Source organism: Erythrolamprus reginae, chromosome 1 (genome assembly GCF_031021105.1).
Source record: "Erythrolamprus reginae isolate rEryReg1 chromosome 1, rEryReg1.hap1, whole genome shotgun sequence".
Lineage (NCBI taxonomy): Eukaryota > Metazoa > Chordata > Lepidosauria > Squamata > Dipsadidae > Erythrolamprus > Erythrolamprus reginae.
Window position 1 is genome coordinate 155,812,143 of NC_091950.1, and position 17,702 is coordinate 155,829,844.

General features: G+C 40.6%; 1 protein-coding gene across 2 annotated transcripts in view; it reads left to right on the forward strand.

The window, feature by feature from the left end:
* The window catches only part of EPB41L5 (erythrocyte membrane protein band 4.1 like 5), an 83,669-nt gene that overhangs the window by 48,416 nt on the left and 17,551 nt on the right, over nucleotides 1-17,702 (forward strand). For both annotated transcript variants that reach the window (XM_070730097.1, XM_070730106.1), the window contains exons 14-16: nucleotides 2,566-2,593; nucleotides 3,148-3,190; nucleotides 4,272-4,378. In XM_070730097.1, the coding sequence (XP_070586198.1) occupies nucleotides 2,566-2,593; nucleotides 3,148-3,190; nucleotides 4,272-4,378 (178 nt within the window). The remainder of the gene's footprint in view (nucleotides 1-2,565; nucleotides 2,594-3,147; nucleotides 3,191-4,271; nucleotides 4,379-17,702) is intronic.

Genomic DNA, 17,702 nt, shown 5'->3' on the forward strand with positions numbered 1-17,702 from the left:
TCTCTCTCTTTCTCTCTCGTTCACCACGCCAGCAACAGAGAGAAAAAGAAAGAGCGAGAGAGAGCCGGAGAGAGAGTGGAGTGCGCCATCAGCCTCCTCGCCCTCCCAGACGTCCCCAGCGCCCGGCCTCGCGCCGCCTCCCGTTAGCCCGGCCGAAAGCCACACAGTCCCGGACTCCCGGATCGCTCGCTTCTCCGGCCAGCGCGGCGCTTTCCTGGGCAGATGGCTTTGCTGACCGGAGAAGCGAGCGATCCGGGAGTCCGGTACTGTGTGGCTTTGCGCCATGAAGAGAAAACGGCAGCAGGGAAAAGTCGGCCGTTTTCTCTTCATGGCGCAAAGCCACACAGTCCCGGACTCCCGGATTGCTCGCCCCAAGGCAGGAGGCGGCGGCGGAGGAGAGTGGGCGGATCGGGTGGGCAATGGGGCAGGGCGGAGAAGCCAGGGGCGCGTTTGGCCGGAGGCACCGTGGGGAGGCAGGGGCAGGGAGGTGCGGCAGTAGGTGCCTCCGGCCAAACGCGCCCCTGGCTTCTCCGCCCTGCCCCATTGCCCGCCCGATCCGCCCACTCTCCTCCGCCGCCTCTCGCCGCGGCACACCTGACGGTGTCTCGCGGCACACTAGTGTGCCGTGGCACACCAGTTGGGAAACGCTGCTCCATACTACACAGATTGAGTTCATTAAGTCTTTCCTGATACGTTTTATGCTTAAGACCTTCCACCATTCTTGTAGCCCGTCTTTGGACCCGTTCAATTTTGTCAATATCTTTTTGTAGGTGAGGTCTCCAGAACTGAACACAGTATTCCAAATGTGGTCTCACCAGCGCTCTATATAAGGGGATCACAATCTCCCTCTTCCTGCTTGTTATACCTCTAGCTATGCAGCCAAGCATCCTACTTGCTTTCCCTACCGCCTGACTGCACTGTTCACCCATTTGAGACTGTCGGAAATCACTACCCCTAAATCCTTCTCTTCTGAGGTTTTTGCTAACACAGAAGTTGGGAAACAGGCCGTTTCCAGCCTTCAGAGGGCCTCCGGGGGGGTGGGGCTGTTTTGCTCTCAACAGGCATTGAATTACGGGTGTGGCCACTCACGCATGCGCAACAGGGTGCGCACACTCTCTTTCGGCACCCGAGGAAGAAAAGGTTCACCATCATTGCCTTAGCTATTGGTAATTCCTGGGTAAAATAATAATTGCACATAGGTACTTCTCCACTTACCACCATCATTGGGCCCAAAATCTTAGTATTTGAGTGACATGATCATTAATCAAGGCGCCATGTGATGGTTTCACTGTACAACTGCAATCCTGTTTCTCCCAATTAGGGTTTTTAAGTGACTGTGCAGGTTATAAGCAGATGGATTTTTGGATTTGAGATGTCCTGTGCACTAAAGAATTTCACCTTCCAATCCATGCAGGGAGGGGAAATCCTCCCAGGTCCTGGAAGAACAGGCCTCAAAATTGGCTAAAATGTTAGTGAATAGCAACATGACTGTTTTTACATTAAGGGTTTTTAACTGTTCTTTTTAATAATTGGATTTGTACTGTGCTTTGCTGTTGTGAGCCGCTCCGAGTCTCCGGAGAGGGGCGGCATACAAATCTAATTCATAAAATAAATAAATAAAATAAAATTTTGAGTCAAGATACAATTTGAGTCAAGCCTATACAATTTATGTATGGTATGCTTGTATGTATGTCTGTTTAATAATGGGGTTTTTAAAAAAATATTTTAAATTGTAAATTATTAGATTTGTTATGAACTGTTTTTATTGTGTTGTGAGCCGCCCCGAGTCTATGGAAAGGGGTGGCATACAAATCTAATAAATAATAATAATAAGAAGAATCTTGATCATATTATAAGCCAGTGTTTCTCAACCTTTCTAATGCTGCGACCCCTTAATACAGTTCCTTATGCTGTGGTGGCCCCCAACCATAAGTCTAGTGCCAATTCTCCCAACAGGGCTTTAAGCTGATTGGCAGGAAGGTCAGAGGGACACCCCCACTGTAAGCGCCCGATTGGTCGGATTGTAAAAATATGTTCCAATGCGCCAGAATAGAAGCTTTAGCTCCTAACAACATTGGAAATTTGTCTTTTTCCATGGTCTCAGGCGACCCCTGTGAAACGGTCATTCGACCCCTCAAAGGGATGCTGACCTCCAGGTTGAGAACCACTGTTATAAGCCATCTAGGGTTACCCTGTGATAAGATGGATGGAAAGGGAGATGGGGAAGGAGTTTGGGCCTCCCAGGCATGGTGGGACAGGGAGAGGGTCATCTGGGAGGGCCACCCATCACACCAGTTTTACAATGATCAAAAACACTTTTGAACCATAAAGCAATTGTTCCAAGGCCATTGTGACAGTGAAACAGTTGTTAAGTGAACAATCATAAATTGATAACTATGTGTAGTTCTATGCAGCAAACTATATATCATCAGTTTTCCCCAGCATTCACTTTTTAGATTTTTGAAGTATCACTCATAATATTTTGCAACAGTTTAAATTTTTAAAATGTTCTGTTTGAAAAATTGTACAAACTCAATAACATTTTTGTTTTGTATTTTATTATAGGTAATCCTCATGCATCTGAAGGAATTCGGTAAGATATTTAATTATGCATGTTAGGTTTCTTCCATAGTTAATCTTACCCCATGAATTTATCTGTTTGGAATTCTTCATGTGTATTTAGGAGTGGGGGGGAAATGTTTTCTTAGCCTCTGTTTTTAAAAAAAATATTTCTAATGCTGATGGACTTTTTGAAATCTGCCGTTTCAGAAGATCTTAGAAAATTTTGTAAGAATTTTAACGGAAAAAGCAAACTAAGCATTTTAAATTCATGGGATTTTGAATGTTCATGTATTAAAAACAAACACGTTGGGATTTACAGAGGGGAAATAATTGGAAGTAGAACTGCTTATATTATGCATTGCATTTTGTTTTCTAACAAAATATTCCTTGGAGTGCCTTGGAATCATAGGGTTGAAAGGAGCCATTCAATCATTTACTCAGTGCAGAAATCCAATTGAAGTATTTGCACCATCTCCTTGAATACATCCCGTCTTCTTGAACATGAGAGCATATAAGTCTTCAAATAACAGTTCAGTCTTTGGGAAAGTAAACTCTTGGTTTGTTTTTTTTCTTTCTTTCTTTCAGCCATTCAGGCAATGCTTTGACTCAGAACAATGGGCCACAGCAAGTAAGTCTGTCTGAGAATTTAACTTAACTTATTAGGCTCCAAAATTAAACAATAATTTTAGCTACTAAGTGTGGAAATATTTGGTAACACAGCTTTAGAAGTTTAAAACAAACATTTGTAGACTGAAAAAGCTTTTTTTTTCACCCATTTTCTTGTACAAGAAAGAGAGCCTTTTCTCTAAATGATAAAGAGAAAACTACTGCTAAGAGTCATGGTGGTTAAGTTGTTAGAATGCAGTATTGCAGGCTAACTCTGCATTCCACTGGTGGCCAAGAGTTTGATTCTGACTGGATCAAGTTTGACTCAGCCTTCCATCCTTCTGAGGTTGGTAAAATGAGGATCCAGATTGTTGGGGCAATATGCTGACTCTGTAAACTGCTTAGAGAGGGCTGTATAGTGAGGACTGTAAAACTTCTTAGAAATGATTATAAAGTCTAAATGCCATTGCTTCTGCTACTATCTTTAAATGCTACTAAAGTAGGGCAAATGTTGTGTCTCTTGAGTATTGAACGTTCTGAGATAGAATATTCATTCTTGGAAATTTACGCATGGTATGTTTGTATGTATGTTTGGTTTTATAATAAGGGTTTTTTTTCGTTGTTTAGTATTGGATTGTTACATGCTGTTTTTTGTCACTTGTTAACCGCCCCGAGTCTGCGGAGAGGGGCGGCATACAAATCAAATCAAATAAATAAATAAATAAATAAATAAATAAATTTCACTTCATTCCTTCAGTCTGTTGTAAAGAATGCTTTTTAAAGCAGGGTGAAATTTCAATTTAATAAAGCCCATTTACTGGATTGTATAACCAAACCATATGGAGATTACACTCCCAAATTAAGGCATATCTATAGGATTTTTTAAAAAATTAATGTAACAGGAAATCCCTGTTAAATTCATTTTATTCACAGAGAATGTTCTTTTTGATACTATTATGCAAGTGATGCAGATTATATCATTTTCAACAATGTGTATATTTGCAATCTTTAAAGAAAGGATGGATACCTCCTTCATCCTGAATGGTCCATTAAATTAAAAATAAATTAAAAATAAAACATTTTTATCTTTCGTTTTTTTCCAGAACCGGAGTGCGTTACCCTCTGCAGCAGCAGTTCCTTCTGGTCCAGTTTTAGTTGAAATAGAAAATATTTCCCGAAATACTGGAACAGGCCAACAGGATAAGAAATGGTATGTTACTCTGATCTCTCATCTTGTCCTATATCGGGAAAGAACAGTTTATTGCCGGTCACTTCAGATATCTTTTGCATGATTAAGTTTGGACACTGTTGTACTGTGTCATCAAAAAATTAAAATTGAGATTTGAGTTTGGCAGCAGGCCAGCCCTCATGACAAATGTTCTTGCTGCAGAGAAGATTGTAGAAAATAAAGCATTTGCCCAGTATCGTCCAGAGAATATTCACAGCAGTGAGTGGTCAAGTTATATTTGTAGAAAGTCACACTTTTCATGTATTTTCCATTGTAAAATACATAAAACTAGCATAGCATAGGTTCTACAGTGATCAAGAAGAATTTGTGTATAGTAACAACTGCAAATAAGAGCCTGACTTGGGCTTAAATTACTATTTTTTTGGTGGTTCAATCCTTAGCTATCGATTCTGTTCAAGAAAACTAACTTCCTTTTGACTTCAAAAGCATATTATGCATTGCAGATACCTTGACTTAAAGTTATCTTAAGAGGTTCCATTTTATTTATGATTACAACTTGACTTAGTCTTGTTTTAAACCACTTGCAGGTATATTGAAAATACAAATCTAAATAACATGTGATACCAAATACTAAATCACAGAAAATTGTCTAATGCAAATCCAGCAATTCTATCTGTTGAATTCAACATGGTCAGGACCTTAATTTTATATCTGAAGCTGTTTTTTTTGCAGCTGCAATCCGAAGCTTAATCAATAAGATGCTTTCTCTTTTCTTTTTGCCCTTGATTTTATCCAGTGTCTGAAATTGGAGGTTTTTCTCTAAGATCTTGATCAATCAGTTTCTTCCTTCCCATGGTGGTGGTGTAAGGTGGTGGTATTTATTTATTTCTATTCTCATTTGTCATACTGGTATGATAGCCTGTCTTGTATAAGCTGAAATATAATTGCTGTGCTCATGGTTATTGATCCTTGCCTGTCTTTTTGAAGACTCCAGCTCCAAACTGTTCTAGCCGTGCTTTTATAATTTCATGTTGTCTCATATCATTTCTGAGAAAAGTAAGAGTGTGCTTTAAAAACCTGCGTACTTGGATTTGTGTTACAAATTGGGACTTTTAGTAAAGTTCGTTTTGCTTCCGTCTCTCTTTCTCTGCCCCACATACATGAATTTGTGTGTTTATATATGCACATTTATGGATACACAGAAATACATCCCCTATACATTCTCTACATGCCTACAATATTTATTTATTTATTTATTTATTTATTCATTTGATTTTTATGCACTTTTTATAGCACTTTTTAACATATTGCCCCCACAATCCGGCTCCTCATTTTACCCACCTCGGAAGGATGGAAGGCTGAGTCAACCTTGACAAATATAAATATACTTTCCCTTATTAAATGTTCTTTCCTAAAACATCTCCACAAGTCAGGTGTGACTTCCCACTCTTGAATAGCTTGTAAAGGGTATGCAGGTAGTCCTTGAGTTACGACCACAATTGAGCCCCAAATTTTTGCTGCTAATTGAAACACTTGTTAACTGAATTTATCCCATTTTTACAGCTTTTCTTGCCATCATTAAGTAAATCATTGCATTTGTTAAGTTAGTAATGTTAAGTGAATCTGGCTTTCCCATTGCCTTTCCTTGTCAGAAGTTTGTAAAAGCTGACCATATGACCCTGCAACCATCACAAGTATGAACCACTTGCCAAGCATCAGAATAGTGGTCATGTGACCATGGGGGTGCTGCAAAGTTTACGATCTGGCCTGTGGGGCCAACCTGGAAACAGTGAGGGACTGGTCCGCCTTACCTCTGCGAATGGAAATGGAGCTCGAGAGGGCTGCATGTGGCCCTCTCGTTTTCCCTTCCAGAGGGTTGTCACAACTGAAAATGTTGCTTGGGAGCTCGTTTTCGCTGGCAGAGTGCTTGGATGCCCCTGACATGAGTAATGTCGAACTGGCCATGCTTACCCACGCTCACCACCATCACCCAAGGTCAAACATAAACCTAAGGTGGCCTTCAATGAAATTAAGTTTGACGCCCCTCTTCTATAGTATATGTTCTGTTGGGCTCTCTGGTAGAATCCTCCCAAAAATTCACAGGTACAAATTTTAGACACACACACGTTTGAAAATTCAAAACAATGTTCTTTATAATGAAAATTCACTTACACCAAGCCCTCTTTTGGTATAGCAAAGAGCACTCGTCTCCAGACAAACTGGTAATTTATACAAGTCCCTTTTCAGTTCTGTGATACTTAGCTTGCAGCTGTGAGGCAATTCACAGTCCTTCTTTCACAAAGTGAAACACACTTTGCTCTGGTTTAGTTTCAAAGCGGGGGATAATCAGCACACAAAAAGTCAAAGTCAGTAAAGCAGGCACGAAACACAACGATCAGATAATCTTCCACATTGGCCAAACCCACAGGCTGCTATTTATAGCAGCCTCACTAATTACCACAGCCCCACCCAACCACAGGTGGCCTCATTTTCTCTGATAATAATCTCTCAGTTGTTGTTGCCTATGCATCGCTCTCTGCATGCATGGCTGTATCATTAACTCTTGTTCTGAATCCAAGGAGGAGCTAGATAATTGATCTCCTTCTGAGCTGTCTGCCACACTCTCCTCCTCCCTGTCACTCATGTCTTCTTGGTCAGAGGAGCCTTCATCAGCAGATTCCACCGGGGGCAAAACAGGCCTGCAGCATGTGGATGTCTCCCCCACATCCACAGTCCTTGGGGCAGGAGCTGAGCCAGAGATAACCACAACAGTATAGATGGGATCTATGTTCAAAAACTATTGCGGCTGTAGGAGGCCAGTGCATAAAGCGCAAAGCGATCCTTCATTGCCTTGATAGAAAAGGAACCACTCCCCCCAAAATGGTGTGGTGAACGGACTGACGATTCTATTTCTCCCGACGATGAATAACTGATTTTGCCACCAAAGCTGATGGAGAATTATGCCATTCTTTTTATTAACAGAGAGAACGGATTAACTCCTCATAGGCCTATGTTGTAATAAATCTATGTGGTAGACGCGATCCTTCTAAGAGGCTGGGTTGTTGTGTTCAGGGGAGGAAGGGAAAGCAGAAAAGATAATGTTTGGAGCTGTACAGTCAGTCGGGTGTGCTGAGTTGCAAAGTTTGGAATGAGGTTAAGCACAATGTGTTGTCGGAATGGATGCCTGCTTGGTGGAGAATGGCCTGAATGTTTAGGTGCTGTTTACAAGGGCTTTCCTACATCAGCCTCTGTCCTGCCTCTTTTACTTGGGCCTTTACCTTGATTTGGCTTTGGGTTTTTTCCTTTATGATCAGTCTTCTTTAGGGAACATTTTCCAAACACAATACCTTAAACCAGGGGTCGGGAACCTATGGCTCGCGAGCCAGATATGGCTCTTTTGATGGCCGTATCTGGCTCGCAGACAGGGCTCCTAGCACTGAGCTCCCGCTCGCAGCTGTCCCCTGGCTCCTGCTCGATGCCACGGTTTTCGGCGCTGTCCTGCTGGGCCCCAAAGACGGAAGGCAGGAAGAAGGAGAGCTCCATTCTTCTCGCCTTTTTCCCGCCTTCCGTCTTTGGGGCACAGCAGGACAGCGCCGAAAACCGCAGCATCGAGCAGAAGCCGGGGGACAGCTGCGAGCGGGAGCCCCAGGAGGGAAGTACCGGCAGCGCCCCGCCCAGCTGAAGCTTTACTGGCGTCGGCGGCAAATGTCCTTTGTGGCCCGGTGGGAGGGGGGGCTGCAGCGGCCGCAGGCAGTCGCAGCGAGATGGCGGCGGCGAGAGGGAGCTCCAGCTGGGCTGGGGGTTCGGGGGGGCCATGAACGCCGCCCGGAGCCAATGGCTTCTTTTGGGCTTACTTGAATTCCTGCTGCTGGTAAGCGCGCGCGGGTGGCCGGGTGGGAAGGGCGAGGCGCGAGGGGGAGGCAAGTGGAGAAGCGGAGAGAGAGAGAAGTGGACCAAAAGAAAGAAAAGGGAAAGAGAGGGAGGGAAAGAGAAATGGAGAGGAAGGAAGGAGGGAGGGAGGGGAGGGAGGGAGAGAAGGAAGGAAGAGAAAGGAGGGTAGAAAGAGAGGGAGAGAGAGAGGAGAGAGAAAGGAAGAGGAGAGATAGAAAGGAAGAGAGAGAAAGAAAGAGGGATAGAAAGAGAGAGAGAGTGAGAGATGCTCTGAGCCTTTCTTTGAAGTTGCCTTTCTTTCTTTCTTTCTTTCTTTCTTTCTCTCTTTCTCTTTCTCTCTTGCTCTCTTGCTCTTTCATTCTTTTTTCTTTCTCTTGCTTTCTTTCTTTCTCTTTCTTTCTGTCCTTCCTTCCCTCCTTCCATTTCTTTCATTCCCCCTCTCTATTTTTATTTCTCTTTCATTCTTTCTTTCTCTCTTTCTTGCTTTCTTTCTTGCTCTTTTTCTTTCTCTCTTTTACCTTCCCTTCCTCTATTTCTTCTTTTCTTTCTCCTTCCTACCTTCTTCCCTCCCTCCCTTCCTTCAGTCCTTCCTCTCTTACTCTCCCCTTTCATAAGTTTCCTTGCTTCCTTCCTCTGTTCCTGTCCCTTCCCCCTTTCTTTCTTTCTTTCTTTCTTTCTTTCCTTCCTTCCTTCCTTCCTTCCCTCCCTCCATTTCTTGCTTTCCTTCTCCTTCCTCCCTTGTTTCCTCCCTCATTCCCTTCTTTCACTCCTTCTTCTCTTACTCTCCCCTTTCACACCTTTCCTTGCTTTCTTTGCACCCTTCCTCTGTTCCTGTCCCTTCCCTCTTTCCTTCCTTCCTTCCCACCCTCCGTCCATTCATTCACCCATTCCTCTCTTGATCGCCCCTTTTACCATTCCTTCCTTCCTTCCTTCCTTCCGATGTGGGCCTGGGCCAGCAGAGTAGTTTGCTTTTGCACCCCGTCTCGAGCTCCCTTGGTGCCAACCCGGCCCTCCCCACTTCAGAGAGAAGGGGGAGAAAGAGAGAGAGAGAAAGAGAAAGAGAGAGATAAAAAGAGAAAGATAGAGGGAGGGAGAGAAAGAGATAGAAAGAGACAAAGAGAGGGGGAGAGAAAGAGAGAGAGAAAGAAAGAGAGAAAGGGAGATACGTACGGCTCTCGCGGAATTATATTTCAAAATATGTGGCGTTTACGGCTCTCTTAGCCAAAAAGGTTCCTGACCCCTGCCTTAAACCATTTTAATTGAATAAATATCAATTTATTAAAGGAATGGTTCTTTGTATTCCTGGAATCTTGAAATTATGTTCCACAAATCCAGCGTTTGAACTAAAATGCTGCAGACCTATTAAAAACGTGGATTGAATTATCATTCAGATACTTCCCATGAAAAAATTTCCTATTCTTAGCACAGTACATAATCTGTAACATTGACTTAAATTTCATGCTGTCAATTTTTTGAAATTGGTTTGTTTTCCCAAAAAACAGTGGAAGCCTATCTAAATCTTTGTCTTTAAATTCCACACTTAAATGTGGTATATTGTGCTGTTTTGATGATAAAAGAAACCATTATAAAAGAGTTATCTGTACTTCTGCCCATGTTATTTATTCTGAAAGAGATCCAGAATGATATTTATCTAAAGTCTAAGGAAAATTGATATATAGACTTTTTATTTACCTTTAAGAAAACCTTGAACAGGTGATCAGCAATTGTATCATTTCAAAACACAATTGATGTTTTATTAACAGCCATGATCATCAACTTCTCATAAAACAAATGTTCTGTTAGTGACATGATTTATTACAATAAAGAACCAGATCCTTAACATAAATAAAACAAGAGCGAAATTGAATAAAATTGTTTCTAAAGAAGACTGCTTCTAGATGTCTATGTATTTGCCTTAACATTCTGCATGCTTTTTAATCTACATTATTTTAATTGGCATATTCTAGTTTTATATACCACCCGTTTTCACACTGTGGTATAACTTAGATTTTCTAAATTTAACCTTACTGATACTTGGCTTTAATTAAATCCCTCATTTTTATGAAAAACAGCATCAGTAGCATGCCAGTATATTTAGCATACTTACATTTGAACCTCTTCCTTCCACCATAGAAAAATTATTTGAAATATTTTCTCAATCCATAACAGAAGAAAGATTGTAGATGACTACTATATAATTGTGATTAATACAAACCCAACAGTTGTAATTGAGGAAATGTTGCCTGATTTAGTCAAAATAATTAGCCATAAACTTAGTCTACAAACTAAGCCTAGGGCGAACACCCTAGCACAAGGACAAAAGCATAAAATATCAATCAATCAATATCAACTTTATTTGATTAGTCAATCGATCATATCAAAGCGAGGAAAAGGACCACATCGGTCGTCATAAAACTGTGACTGGTTAAAATACAATAAAATTGGCTAAAATACAGGGAATATGAATAAATAATAGGTTAAAATGCAGTATAATATGCTAAAATTGAGTAGTAAAACATGAGAATATAATTCGTGCAAAGGATTATATTAAACAAATCTAAGATACTGATATAAAATATTCTTAAGTGAGTTCATCTCCTTTGCATGCCACCCTAATATGTTCTATAAAACGTATTCTCATCTGAACAGCCCTGACTATAAACTTAGCGGTTCTAGAAACTACATATATATTTGTACCCTGAAGAAAATATGATAATTGTTTATTACAGTCCCAGTGTATGATTTTGTCAAGTAGGGGCTGTAAATACTGAGGTCTTACTGAGGAGTATAGCTTACAATTGAGTAGCACATGTGCAATGTCTTCTATTTCTGGTGCACCGCAAATGCATATATAAAATAGATCTATCCTAGTCTCCCTTAATTTTCAAATTCAGCAAAAAAACATGTGACATATGTATATATAAAAAACTTAAAAGTCCACTTGGTCATGTGATAATATTAAAGGTCCCTTAAGGACCCAAGCACTAGATAATCGCCTTGTTTCTAGAGAAGTCCTCATTCTAAACATACGGACTGCTTAATATAGCTTGACAGAGTTACTCCAATTAAGTTTCGCATGCAAATATCAAGTTACAAAAGAGAAGAGTAAATTGGAAGCTGAAGAAAAGCTCCCAGCCCTGCTTCTTTTTGATCTGTATGTCATTAGTGTAGCTAATCATACCCTCCAAGTCCATTAATCAGTAAAAACTGGCACATCTTGAATAGCTTTGTTCTTTAAAGTACATTAAAGTTACTTTAACCAGGCAACAAGGATTATTTTATTACATTGGAGCGAGAAGTACCATAGGTAAAGTATACATACCATCTTGTCTATCTAGTTGACTTGGCTCTGGAAATTTAATTTTGCATGTTTCTGAAATGGATTTCAGGCGCAATAAAATAAGAGAAGCCAAAATCTATACCAGTGCATTCCAAATAGCATGTTGTGCATGAAATACTTTTTTCTTATCCTTCACCAAATATAACCACAGGCTTTATGTTGAACTGCTTTATTTTGTGTCCTTGCTTTATTTAAAAAAAACAATTTTTTTAAATAGTTCATAGTTATTCTGTTATGAGTCTGTAACTCTTGAATATTTTATTCTATGATTTAAATGCTTCGTTGCTGCTATATGTATAAGGCACTTGCTTTTGTTTATGAGCATTGAAGCTGAAGGTTAACTTTTGGAAGCACTAACCAGCTTGTTCGATGCTGAGAGTATAGCTGATGGATAGAGGGTGGGGAGGGTGAGTACTTTCTGCCTACTCCTGATTTAGTCTACTAATATACAGTGATACCTTGTCTTACAAACTTAATTGGTTCCGGGATGAGGTTCTTAAGGTGAAAAGTTTGTAAGATGAAACAATGTTTCCCATAGGAATCAATAGAAAAGCGATTAATGCGTGCAAGCCCAAAATTCACCCCTTTTGTCAGCCGAAGCACTCATTTTTGCACTGCTGGGATTCCCCTGAGGCTCCCCCCCATAGTAAGCCCTACCTCTGGACTTCTGTGTTTTTGTGATGCTGCAGGGGAATCCCAGCAGGGGATCCCAGCATCGCAAAAATGAGCGCTTCGCTGGCAACGGAAGTCCGGAGTTGGGGTTTCCCAGTGAAGGGAGCATCAGTGAAATCGCAGCATTGCAAAAACACCAAAGTCCTCGAAACCCCACCTCCGGACCTCTGTGTTTTTGCGATGATGCTATTTCACTGAGGTTCCCCTCACTGGGAAACCTTACCTACAGACTTCCGTTGCCAGTGAAGCGCCCGTTTTTGCGCTGCTGGGATTCCCCTGCTGGATTCCCTTGCAGCATCACAAAAACACGGAAGTCCGGAGGTGGGGTTTCCCATGGAGGGGAGTCTCAGGGGAATCCCAGCAGTGCAAAAACAGGTGCTTTTCTGTCAACGGAAGTCCGGAGGGGGGCCATCCCAGTGGCGGTGGTGGGTTTGTAAGGTGAAAATAGTTTGTAAGAAGAGGCAAAAAAATCTTAAACTCCGGGTTTGTATCTTGAAAAGTTTGTATGACGAGGCGTTTGTAAGATGAGGTATCACTGTATTGCTGTGTTTAGAATAAATAATACTGTAGACACTCATTTTAGAGGCTCTAAGGGTAGAATGTGATAATCCATGGGAGAAGTTATATATTAATGTATTACTTTATTTGTTGGTTATAGAAAGCGCTAGATGAAAATAGAGAAGCATTCCAAGTTAATTCTTGCACAGATTACTTTAAAGCCAGTGCATCGCGATAGCAGCATGAAGGGTTTAAATTGTAAGTCCGTTTCCTAAACCTGTGCTTGCTCTTCAAGAAATTTGCTCTTGCTAGCCTGATACTTCCTCAACTGCATCTTCCACCTTCGATCCTCTCCCTTTATTTATACCTAGATACTAACTGTTCCCCATCCCATTCCCAAACCAATCTAGGCCCCATGATGCTCGTGACTGCTGCCAACGTGGTGGAAATGCATGGAACATGTGGTCCGCCCCCTCGGCCCACACTGTGGATAGACACTGCAATGACTTTGTCCGTGAACGCAATGTGAAGAATGCAGGAATGTACAGACAGGCTTATGGTTCTGGATTCCAGACTACTGTGACTGACCTGTAGGACTTTTGATCTTAAGGAAAATCTTGACCGTCCTCTGGAATCATGAATGCTTTGAAGGGCTTGATCTTTAAGAGATAATCCCGTATGCCAATATATCCAAACGTGAATGACCAGCATAGATGTTTCTTTTAAAACGTAGATGTGGTTTTTACATTGGGGGGAAAAAAAGGATATGTGCGTGCTTTTCTTAATAGGGAAGAGGTGGGTAAAGTTGAAATGGATTCCTTGTTTATGACAAAGCTGCTGCTTCAATCTTTAGAAACCAATATTTTGTTCGCCAGGTGGAAAGATACCAACAGTGATTTAATGATTCTTATATAATTATTTTCCGGGTTTTAGAAGAGAGCAAAGAGGTCTGCTGCAGATATAATAGAGCAGGGTTGTTGTTTTTTTAAGGAAAAAAATGTTCTATTTGGTTCGCCTGCACTTTTGATAATGTGCCTATTAATAATAATGTTATAAAATTATGCTTTTTATATTAAAAGTGCTTTCAAAGAAATGTGAAGGAATGCCAAATAAGGCCTTTGAAGGTTGCTTTCTGTTCTGAGATTATTTGTTTTAATGCAAAAATCTATTAAACGGCAAAAGGTTTATTCCAATAACTACAAAGTTGCCTCTACTATATTCCGATTGGTGTAATGCTGTCACGCTATCCCTGTGGGATCGATTTATGCTCATACATACTTGATAAGACAATATCAACTACAAAATATTTAGGCAATGCTCGTCTTTCATTTTGTTCATTGTTTTGTGATGTAAAATTGTGTCATTAAAGAAAAAGGTGCTTCCCTCCTAACTGGAGATATATTGTATTCTTTTTATAGTCACACCCAACTTGATAGCTGGAAATTTGAAGGCCTGTATCCTATATACCAGTGATGGTGAATCTATGGCGCAAGAAGGCGTATCTGCTGGTGGCACGTAAGCCGTTGCCCTAGCTCAGTTGCAATGTGCTGACCAGCTGATTTTTGGCTCGCACAGAGGCTCTGGGAGGGTGTTTTTGGCTTCCAGAGAGCCTCCAGGGGGGGAATGGGGGAGGCCATTTTTACCTTCTCCTGGCTTTAGGGAAGCCTTTGGAGCCTGGGGAGGGCGAAACACGAGCCTACTGGGCCCATCAGAAGTTGGGAAACAGGCCGTTTCCAGCCTCCAGAGGGCCTTCGGGGGGCAGGGGAAGCTGTTTTCACCCTCCACAGGCATTGAATTATGGGTGTGAACACTCGCGCACATGTGATAGTGTGCACACTTTCTTTTGGCACCCGAGGAAAAAAAGGATCGCCATCACTGCTATATACTGTATATGTGGGAGTCTCCACACTGTTTTGCAGAAGTTGTCTCGTTTGGCTGTGTGCTCTCATTGCAATCCTATAGTGGTCTAAGATTGCCTCATGTACACTGGAGATGTTCCAAAGACTGAAACGATGTCTGCCTGTTGCCTGGGGAGATTTGATTTCATTACCTTGACACTGAAGCTTAGAAAGGTGCTTCATCAAGAGATTCCAGACCCCAAAAATTAGAGATTTTCTGGAAGTGTTTCTGGTTCCCAGAGAAATTTCACTTGATCAAAGGCTTTACTTGCCCTAGTAATATCTTTGAATGGGGGAGCATTGATGTTAGTAGGATGGAAGCCACAACAACAAACTACACTTTGCATGGGGATGGAGGAAGCAGAGTGACATGTCTCTTGCTAGGGCTAATTATAAAGAAACTGGCCTTGAAAAAGTTACAATAGATCTATTAAAGGGGTAGGGGGGCTTAGTGGGGGGGGGGATTAGAGGAAGATGGAAGGAAATGTGAGAAGTAAGTCAAAATAATCACAACTTGATTTTGTTAAGGGAAAACAGAAAATAATCCCTATTACCCTTGCATCTTAAGGGGTTTCTTTGAGGAACTGACATCAATCTAGAAAGCTGATCCAAGGTAAAACAGAGAAACTTGGACATGATTTGTAGATTGATGTCAGCTTCCAGGAAATACATATTATATATTAAATTAACAAGGGGTTGGGGTTTGTTTGTTTGTTTGTTTGTTTGTTTGTTTGTTTTGACAGCCTGTTCACGTTTCTCTCTGCCCATCTTAAACAAAATCAAGATGGAATTATTTTGAGTTTCTTCCCCCTGTTTCTCTCTAACTCAAAATTCTGGACAAATGGCTTCCAGTTCAGGCTGATACTGAAATTCCAATGGAATGATATATAACAATAGCTTCTGTGGATGAGAGAGGTGCTTAAATAGTTTTAAAAACTGCTGAACTCTATATGACATTCAGTAATTTTGCACTTCTGGCTAAGTGCTGTAAGTATCCTTTGAAAAATTCATTTTCCATTTTCCTCAATTGAACAGAGCCTTGAGGAAAATGCTAGAAAACACTGTCTAATCATTGTTAATTGGTAAACAAACTGTTTCAAGGGTTGTGGGAGCCATTTTTTTTCCTCACACAGATTTTTTCAAGTATCCAGATGAGATGGCAAGAAAGTAAGTAGTAAAGGTATGTGTGGATGGTGATGGTGGAAAAACTAAATATATAAGCTATGCCATATTTTAACCAAATTCTGTTATGGCTTAGTGTGAACCTAGCTTCTTTGCTGCTTAAAGCCAAAATCAGACCATGTTTCTGCTAGAACTAGTATTTTCAAAAGTAACAGACAAATGTGCTAATTCAGCTAAATACACCAGTATTTTACAGAAATACCATGGATTTTATAATCTAAGCTGAGTATTTCATTTGAATGCAGAGTAGCTACAATTACCATTAACACTAATCAGAATCTGAAACATTGTTTTTCAAGTTCATGGTCTCACCTTAGACCATGGTTAAAATTCTGAGTGGTAAGAGAAGTGAAATGGTATCATTTAATATTAATCACCTAAAGGAATTAAACTTTTTAGGCAAAACGCAACTATCTGGGATTTTTTCTATCAGACAGACCAGCACAAGTTATCTCTGTTTTTTGTCCTACTTCTACACTGTAAAGAGATTTCGAGAAATGCAATGCTATTTCTCTTATTTTTTGCACCTGTTCAAAATCCTAAAATATAAGAGAAGTGAAGTTTTTGATCGTTTTAATCCTCCGCAGACCCCATATTTCCATTTGAGGCTTTAGACGAGATCAAAAGTGCCATATACTTTTATAGCTCTCCAACGGACTCTTTAGCAACTGGTCGCAAATGTTCTGGATAGAGGAGATTGGTAAAGACTGAAAGAAATAATTTAAAAATCATAGTGATCTTCGCAGGACTGGTAGCCTCAAGGACTAGTTGGAAGGCTTCATTTTCCTCACTGTGTTTCTACCTATTCCAGCCCCTCTACCTGCATATGTGTTGACTGAAAAGAAACGCCAAAGAGATGAAGCAGCTTCAGCCATCCAGTTCTGTAGGATTATTCTGAGTTCTTTTAGGCAAGCAGGCAAAAAGAGAAAGTTAAATTTATATTAATCCTCTCTCCTAAATTTGTATGCCAATACTGGGTGAAATTAATTGACCCTGTCCCTGACCCTAATCCTGGGTACTTTTCAGTTAACCAGGATGTGATCCCAATCTGTAGTAATTCTTTACTGTGTTTAAAAACAGAATGGAGCCATTGTGATTTTAGCGAGATTTCTACAGTCCTTCACCTGCAAACCGTATATGCTGCATAAAAACATAACTTAATTCTATTCTATTATAAAAGGAGAGGCAGCCATTACAGTTTTCTTTCCCTCCTTGGATTGCTCAGCAACACAAGGTAATAACTGCTGCATGTATTGGAACTCGATCAAGCAATTTTTTTAAAAAAAACCAATGATAGTATAGTTCAGTGATTTTCAACCTTTGGAATTTGCTGGTTGGGGAATTCTGGGAGTTGAAGTCCATGCGTCTTAAAGTTGTTGAGGTTGAAAAACACTGGTCTAATGGATGTTAACCTCTGGTGGTGGCATGATTTATCTTATTTTGCTTTCTGTTCTGATTACACCTGTAAAGTATGAAAAACAATTACATTCCCATTGTTTGTTTTGCTTGAGCTACAAATATGCCCATACACAAAAATGTGTGTCTGTCGTTCACATTTTATTGCAGAAGCAATAAACTCAGTATTTTGTGAGCAATTGTCATACAAGGTAGCAATGGATTCATGAAAACACTTCTGATTTTGGTTTATCTTTACATTCATTTAAATCCCCACATTTATTTATAGTAGGGATATGCAGTAAGTTTTGAATTCAAAATGTTTCAAGCTTGTCTTTAGTGGAAGCGTTTTGACAAAAATTCTGAACATCCTACAATTCAATTCAATTCAATTTATTAGATTTGTATGCCGCCCCTCTCCGAAGACTCGGGGCGGCTCACAACAATAAGCATTTGAGCTCAAAATATT